The sequence below is a fragment of the Macrotis lagotis genome, chromosome 3 (genome assembly GCF_037893015.1).
Source record: "Macrotis lagotis isolate mMagLag1 chromosome 3, bilby.v1.9.chrom.fasta, whole genome shotgun sequence".
Lineage (NCBI taxonomy): Eukaryota > Metazoa > Chordata > Mammalia > Peramelemorphia > Peramelidae > Macrotis > Macrotis lagotis.
This window is the reverse complement of record NC_133660.1, coordinates 203,926,881-203,935,821: the sequence shown is the minus strand read 5'-3', so window position 1 is coordinate 203,935,821 and position 8,941 is coordinate 203,926,881. Positions and strand designations below refer to the sequence as shown.

General features: G+C 37.0%; 1 protein-coding gene across 7 annotated transcripts in view; it reads right to left on the bottom strand.

The window, feature by feature from the left end:
* Nucleotides 1-365: 365 nt before the first annotated feature.
* LDB2 (LIM domain binding 2) overlaps nt 366-8,941 on the bottom strand; it is a 398,004-nt gene continuing 389,428 nt past the window's right edge. Inside the window, exons 7-9 of one of the 7 annotated variants that reach the window (XM_074229741.1) lie at nt 7,176-7,324; nt 4,642-4,784; nt 595-681 (exon numbers count right to left, since the gene is read on the bottom strand). In XM_074229741.1, the coding sequence (XP_074085842.1) occupies nt 4,680-4,784; nt 7,176-7,324 (254 nt within the window). In that variant the 3' untranslated portion in view covers nt 595-681; nt 4,642-4,679. Of the gene's footprint in view, nt 682-4,641; nt 4,785-7,175; nt 7,328-8,941 lie in introns of all 7 variants that reach the window. The other 6 variants (XM_074229740.1, XM_074229742.1, XM_074229739.1 and 3 more) reach the window with 6 other exon arrangements.

Below are 8,941 nucleotides of genomic sequence, written 5' to 3'. Positions count from 1 at the left end.
TGGAAAAGCAGAAAATATTTTACAATATTAAAAAGTCATCCATCATTAGAGTGAGCATTATTAATGAGATCCTGAGCACTGAGGACTTCTTAACAATATGGCCTTCATCAGATATGAGAAATAGAGATTCAACAAAAAAAGCATATTGTTAAAAATTTGCCATGAGGAGCTAGATCACTTTCAATTATTTGAGATCAGTGCCAGTATCTGTGTCATGTGAAAGCTTCCAAGAAATGTACAATGGAAGCAGGTTTGGAATCCATCCTCTCAATTAAAAAAAAACAAAAAAAAACAAACCCAAACGAACAAACCAGAGAGCTGCAGTTTAGAAATAGATATCTGTGTGGAAAGTTTTCCCACCCCATCCCACCCCGGTCTCCTAAGTAAATGCTCTGAAAGAGTAATTACAAGCCCCCAGCATACATAAGAGTGGAGTAGTGGCAGGTTAGCTTATTGGGAAGCCTGTGGTGTTGGGTTTTCCGATTTGGTCTCTTGGTTTGCAGGCGGCTTGCTGCTCCATGGGCTGTTATTCCCCAATGCTGGTGAATTGTTGAAATCTTCTTCATCATCCATGCCATTTGCTGCATCATACTGTGTGTTTTCTAATCTGGTGATAAGCCTTTCATCTTCATCCCCAAATTCTCCTCCCATCAGAGTCGGCTCTCCTACCACCATCACATCCTGTGAATAGCATCCAACATTATTACAGAGGAAACTTGAGAGAGGGAGACAGCTTTAAAAAAGCATGGGGATGGAGTTGAGTCTAGCAACAAACTTAATAAAATGTACCTAGTGAACCCAATACTGGATTTTTGTGTAAAATGAGCACTGTCTTGTGATATCAAGAATTCACAAGTGCTTAAATCTTTATTAGCATCTGATACCCAACAACAGGCACTGTGAGTAGTTTGTAAAACATTTTAGTAAGAATTTTTCAACCAATCAATTAAAAAAACTTTTAAAAGTTGCTTTCCTTGGGGAATTTTTCAAAGCCTATTTAATTCTCAGGTGAATATTTTAAATATCTATAATATCCAAAACTTTCATTTGAGACTCAAGAAATACTTTGTAAACTAATAGAATATGAAGACATAAGCAAATTGCAAATCTCTAATATTCACAAGACTTGTGTGGAACAGTTCTTCCTCTATCACAGGAAGGCTATGCATTTTTATTGAAGACAGCCTCTCTTCTCCCTAGCCATCCAGGCCCTTTGATGCAACCAATATACTTGACATTCTGCTACTTAATTATGGTAATTAATTTAGGTAAAGTTTTCGATAAAAACAATGTTCACACTGATTTGACAATTTGCATAGCTAATTAAGTCATTAGCAAAAACCTGCTGATTGCCAACAAGCCCTGAATTTACCATCTGTTATTTCATGATGCCTGTCACCTATCCCCACAAAGGCAACCCTGCCACCAATCTGTGCAGTAAGAGGACCAATCTGTCCAGCTGGTACCATAAAAGGAAGATGAAGAGTGCTAATTATAATTACATTGATGAAGCTAGTAGTCATCAAAAACTGAAGCATGCAAGAGGGAAAGAATCCATCTAATCACTCCTTTAAGTACAAATTGTCCTTCCATGCAAATAAGAGAACCACATCCCATACAGTGCATCTTGATTCTACTGCAGAAGATACACCAAGATGGGTGAGACCTAGCTGGACCAAAGTTCCCTTCCCTTTTTCAAAGGGGGTAACTGTGCTTCTAAATGTATGTGAAAGGACACTTGTGGGATAACTGTATTCTTTCCTGAAATTCTGTTAGGAGACAAGTTTTGGACAGTAGAACCTTTAAAAGTAGAATGACTCCAGTCATCCAAGCTACTGATGATGGCCACCAGCTATTCTCTATATTCACCAAATTCAGGACAAGAGGAACTTGCCTGCAAGCAATAACAGCAAGAATTCCCTAATATTAAGTATATTGTGAAATCTTAGTTCTGGATTTCTGATTTGAAGCAAATGGCTCTCCTCCCTAGGAGATCTTAAAAGGAAAACAAGTTCTCTTCTTTTTTGGGATAGTAAAAATGGATTCCTGCCTAAAGCAGGGAGATGAACTAGATGACCTCTTAGAATCCTTTTCTCTCTTCTGATTCCATGATTGAAGGCATTCTTTGAAATTGCACTAAACAGTCATTTTCATAACTCTCTTCCAACTTTGAACTAGAACAAATGTGATTAATGTCTGTTTTTTTATTTTTTTAAATAAAAATTTAAATCTTGCAATCGATACGTCCCTTTTTTTATGAGATTTTTTTTTACTGAATTCTGTGAGCAAATTTATGTTTCCATATTGTTAAAAAAAGCAATTCCTTTTACATATTTACTTTGCCTCACTATACTGCTTAGCAAAAACTGACAGCTAAGAGTCCATGAAATAGTTTCAACTTGGACTATTTGTGGAATTGGGGGAAATATGATTAAATTTTGAAAATGTGCTACCTAACTGGATGCCAACATACCAAAAACATGCCTTCCACCGGGACCCCTACTAAGCACGTAGAGTATCAGCTTGGTAAGCAGGGTAGTACTGGCATGAATAGCTCAGAATTGGATCTAATGTCGACATAAGCACTTCAAAGTAAATATTTATTTTGCAAATATGAGCAGAACTGAGACAGCTTTGATAGACACCCTTGGGGGCTGGTTGGGCAGCAAATTAGACAAGAGTCTGCCCAATCTAAGACAGCAGCAGGAAAAAAATCCAACCCTAAACCAATGCAATTTCAGGCTGCTTTTGGCCACATCAAGGCCACTGATGTGAGAGATGAAAGTTCTTCATTTGGTCTGAGTGCTGCTGTATAATACTATGTTTGGTCATGGGTTTTAGTATGGAAAACAGTCAACAAAGTGTAGGAAATTCAGAGTAAGACATTATGACCAGAAGCAAAGATAAATATATACACAATATGTATGATCTGACCAGAGTATGATGATAGATAACTTTTGTATTGTGACATAATCAGATCCCTTTGAAGCTCATGTAAGTATAAAGTTTGAATGTGAATATCAAGGTACTATATAAATGCTAGTTATTATTATTATTATTTTAATATTAATTGTATTAGGAATAGATTTTATAACCATCTATTATTGTACCTGAATATATAAGTTGAAGGGAGAGATCCTGAGGGTTGGGGTGCTGAAGAGGCAAAGAATGATCAGGAAATCAGGAATGAAATTAGGAAAAATCAGACTAATTAAGGGGAGGAAGGAAATTCCCAAACATTCAATTCCAAAGCAATAGTTGTTCAAGAAAGGCGATACAAAGATGTTTGAATCACTTCTAATTGGGAAAGCATGCTAAGAGAATACATATGGAATAAGCTGGGTAGGTGAGTGGTATATAAGATGCCCCATATGAAAATTAATGAATGTTGTGAAAGTGTTCATAGTCCTATCAAATGCTCAAAGGCACCAAATTTGTTTTCTTTTTACATAAAATTCTGTCCTCTAAATAATTGTGTTTGCATATTACATGTGCAGATCTATACATCTGTAAAAGCATGCAGTTTTGATATATGTATCTCATATGCAGAACTAAAGGAAACATCTGTAGTTATTTACGCATATATATATATATATATTTAATTTATCTCTATATCATCCATATCAATATCTTTGATAACTATATCATTTATCTATGTATATCTAATCTCTTCCTTTTTCCATCTCCATTCTTCTTCCCTGCTGTTACATTTTAGGCACATATATACTTCTACTAAACTCTGTTGCCTTCTTTCTCCATGTCATAAAGATTATCCTGAACTTCCAATGACTATACCAGTAAACATAAACTTGGGCAGGTCTTACTGAACTAGAGGAGCCTCAGACCACTGCAATTTCTGTGCTCTGAAGACCTCTAGCCAAATTTCATGAAGTTCATCCTCAAAAATTTGGTTACCTGTCACATCAAGTCACAAGGACTATTTGTTAAGTTATGATGAGATTACTTGGCCTTGGTGAAATCATGGATCTTTGGAAAAAGATTTTGTGTAGACATGTAAACTTAATTCATTTTAGCATCTATGTATATCCTCCTCCTAACTTCCCCCCAAACAGACCCATGTAATCATTGATAAAGAGAGATTTCAATGAGAAAACTCTTTTTACCAATGTTGGTTAGCAATTTTCCTGTAACTTAGTCTTAAATCAGCTACCTGGGTTCTGAGAGTTTAAGTGGCTTGCCCAGGATCACACAGCCAGGATGGGTTAGAGGCAGAATATAAACTCATGTCTTCCTGGATCCTAAACCAGATTTTCATCCACTATCCCACACTGCCCTACTACATGCATCTTTAGGTTCTCTCTCTCTATAGTCATTATGTGTAAAGAATAAACCCTAGGATTATTATTTCTACTTATCAGTTTTTTCAATGTAAATTTTTAATGCATTGTGGGGGGTATCATCTTAACACTTTTTAAAAAAATGACATTATTACCAATAGGGTGAAGACTTGACATTTCAACTTTCTTCCATATAGCAACAATAATCCCTCTGGGTAGAAACACATACCCCCTCAAATCCCCAAAATGTGGCCCTCTCCTCCTCCATTGGAGTTCTGAAGGTACCACCAAATTAATTCCCATTTAATCTCTTCTCGCTAATCCCCGAGCAATGGCCACCAACCTCTGAGGAGGACTGGAAGTGACTCCTCTAAGAGCCCCTCAATGCTTCTCCTTAAATTGGACAGAAGGGGTCACTGCGGTTGAATGACACAGGGCTCCATCCCTCCCAGGGTTGAGGCTGCAGCTCTGGAGTGCTCCTAGCTCCTGCTCATGGAGTGAGAAGCAGAATCCAAGTATTAAACCCTAGTCTTTCATTTGGGAGCACACATTGCTACCGTGAGACCACTGGTCTGCTCCGAGTAGCACATTCTTGAATAGTATTTTCTCTCTATCTTGAAAAAAAAAAACAAGTATGGTCATTATTTTGTGGTCAAGGAAAAAAAAAACACTGTAAGGGAGTGGCTGGTGATGGTTCTTTCTATAACTGTCATATTTGATGATGAAGCATTGTAAATACAATGGAAGGTTCAGTTATAAGATGTAGTTAACATAAAGTCCAATTTATATTATCCAAAAACTCGGTCAGCTTCAATCTGTAGTGAAATCTGCACAGAAAGACTTTGCTTCTCAGACTTCTGAAATTTCAGCTAATCTAAAATTTATCCACTTTTGTTGATCTTGGGGTATTGTGCTATGGTCCAAATGGTGCCTTGTGCTAATCTAACTTGAAAATCGGTAAATTCATACTAAGACCTAACACTCTAAGAAAACATTGTGGTGGTGTGGGAAAATCACTAGCCTGAGAATCAAGAGACCTGAAGGTCTGGGCCTGGCTCTGTTCCTTACTGGCTCTGTGACCTTGGTTAAGCCTTTTCTCTTCTATGTGTTGCCATTTTGTCACCTGTCCAATGGGGAAAGGGGGGTTACAATAATATTGAAATTTAATTTTAAAATTCTTTGATTGCATGAACAGAATCATTTTATCTCAACTTAAATTATTTGGGGTCTCATTCATTTGCGATTGTGTCTAAAACTGAGGTTTGATGCACATTTTATACATACTTATTGTTCAAATGAAGAGCCCACCTCTCTGGCAATTGGGGTCAACTCCACAGGTGTATTTTGGTTTGGTGAAAGTGCTTTGTCATCCCTTTTAGATTCTTAAGGGCTCATGAATATGGAGACTACTCCAGTGTAAGGACACTAAGAATCATAATTGGGAATCATCATTTTTAAAATCTTTGCCCTAGAATAGTCAAGAAAAGCAAAATAGCACTTTCTCCTATTGTCAGGCCATTCACTCCAAAACTAATGTTCTACTGGGTGGCTTGGAGTAGAAATAGTATCTTTTCCCTGCAAAACAGGGCAAGGGGGCCCAAAGGGACAGTAGGACCTTCTCATCTAAATTCATAGAAAGCTAGAGAGTGGTAGTGATAGAACTAGCAAAAGGGAAAGGAAGCTGAGAAGAAGGAAAGGCAGAACTTAGAAGAGAAAATTTTGGAGGAAGTAGAAAATTTTTGATTTTTTAAAAAAATTCTGGAATAGTCAGTCCGTCACTATTTGGGAGGGAGATGGAAAAGGATCAGAACACCAATGGAGAAGGTAACACATAAAAGAGAAAATAACTGAAATCCAAGGAAAGTGCAAGTCAGAGCTTAATCACAGAGGACAAGATCAGAAGACTAGATGGATAGAGAATATCCACCAGACACCAAGAGAGACCCTAGGTGACAGAGTAAAACATTGGTAAAGGGGTGATGTAAAAACAGAAGGAAAGAGATGAAGGCCTTAAAGAGCTGGGGAAAAGAGGAACATAATAAGGGGGCAGAAGAGATTATCAGGTTTGGGAAGGAATAAATGTTCAAAATATCAGGGAAAGAAACTAGTCAGGATATATGAGGAATATACAACAAAGGGCAGAGTTTTGGAAGAAACAGCAAGAAATATGAAGAAGAATGAAGCGGTTCCAGACCACAGTGGGCTACTTCTAGCTAACCTAGTCCTTTGCTATAAGAAGTCATTGACATCCACGAAGCCCCTTTCCAAACCAATGGCTTTTTTCTTTGCCAGGTTTCAGAAAGGAAACAGAAGGCCAAGACAACTGAATAGCTGTGACCACATTCTCTTGCCTGGGTCTGAAAGTTCATTCTTATAAAGGGAGGGGGGATGGAAGAAAAAAAAAATCAGCCATTCCCAAACATCCACATTACCTTTTTCTTTCAAGGTTATAACCTGAATCTTAAAAAAAGAGAATTGCCCCTTCCCTCCCCTTTCATGCATGACCTCAACTACAAGATGGCACCAGATACCTGAAAGCTAGTGGCTCCTTTTGCCCAGGACCCTCTTCCTTTTGTGGTCAGAAGTCTGTAACCCTCCATCAGCATGCTTCTATTAATAAATGATAGATATCCTCCTGAAATCCTAAATGAGAGCTCACCTGCTTTTTTGAATTAGAGTTCTTTAATTCAAATCTTTCTGCCATTCAGATTTGTAATATTCATGCTTCATTTCAGCAAGAATATCCATAGCAGATTTCCTGTCAACAAGACACTCCTCCCTCTCCCAATTTGCTTCTAAAATTAGCGTTAACTTTTATCTTCCATAAGAAGGTAGGACAGACAGAGACTTCAGGCCTAAAAGGAAGGTGAGACTTACAGGTACCTGACTTGACAAGCTCAGGTTTGCAGCAGGCGTTTTTTTCTTGCTGCTGGTGCTGTTGGCATTGTTCCCAGCACTACTGTTGGAAGTGCTACTGGTGGAGTTTTTCCTTTTTCTCCGTTTGGTGGTTGGCTGCCTTGTGGGTTCTGCTACAATATGAGACAGGAGAGAAGAATCAGTTCTGAACAGAATGCATCACAAGCTCCATGGGAAGTAATCCAATCCAACCCCTGATAAAATAGCTTAGCATAGAATCAACGTTTGGCATGTTCTATTATCAGGGAGAAGCATCACATGGAATTCCAAAGTTAGAGAACTGAAGAGTAAGGCACACATTCATTTTCAGAAGATCGGACACCTTGAACTTAAGAAATTTTCAGGTTGGAATGTATATATCAAATGTGTTCTATAGTGCTGTCTACTCTACTGGAAATGTGTGATATAACAGCTCAACTTTATTACATATACTGAATACCTAAAACAAGAATTTTTAATATAGGTTCTTGGTATAGATTTCAGAGAATCTGTAAAATTGGATGGAAAAACAAATAAACTTTAGATCTGTAGTTGCATTAACTTTTAGCTAAAATTTGGCAATTCTTTCAATTGTGATTTTAAAAAGTATTCTTAAAATCCCTAGCTTTTACTGTAGTGATACTAAAAAGTGCTAAGAACCTCTGATTCATCTAGTTCTGGTAGCTCTGAAGGATGTCCAGAGACATCAAGCCTCTGTAAGTTTGGGGAATCAATGAGTTCATTTTGGAGTTATGACAGCACTATGGATTTCTGAGAAGTGTATTCAAGGAGATCTATTACTCTATTATCCAACAAAGTACAATCCTACCAATGTTTATTTAGCATTTGTTAGTTGTATAATTATAGTAAGGTTCAACTCTCTGTAAGCCTCAGTTAAATTCTAAGATAGGGACAATAATATTATTAGAACTTATCTTACAGGGTTGTTGTGAAGCTCAATGAAATCATATTCATATATATATATATATATATATATATATATATCCTTTGAAAGCTTTAAAATACTACATTAATGCCAGTTATTATCATGAGTATTATCATCATTAACATCATCCTTTCTCTGAAAAACATTTTAACAGTTTTATTGAAAGAATTTTTTTTTTGTGAGAACAAAGTTGATTTTATAATGAAAGCCAATGGGGTAAGGGGAGCTTCTTTTCAGAAACAAACCGTACAACCACTTGCTAGAACAAAACAATTCTTTAAAAGAAAAGGTCTTGTATCATTTAGAATGAAGTTGCCATCCTGAACAGGCAAAGTCTTGTTTTTAGAATTATCAATTGGACTCAATGACTGTTCTATTACAATTATTTTTCCTACTAGGACAATGATGTTTGACAAGACAGAATCCCATCATGTTATCCTTCTTTATATCCTATGACCAGAATTTAGTGCAATACTTTATTCCGAATAGGTGAATAAATAACGAATTAATGAATTATTCTAAGGAATGAGAACAACTCTTTCTTCAAACAGGAGACCCAAAGAGTACCTACTTAGCAATTCAGATGAATTGGAGTGCCAGATGTAGCACAGAAACGTATGGGATCAGCCAGAAATATTCGAGCCAATATGAAGCCATCTGTCTAGGTGGGCAGACCTTGGCTCTCTCAAAAGTGATAGGTGCTCCTTTTAGGATCATTGAGTTAATTGGGACTCCAGCGATCATCTAGTAAAATGATCTCATATATTGTAGATGGGAAACTCAAGAAATGTTCATTGGATTT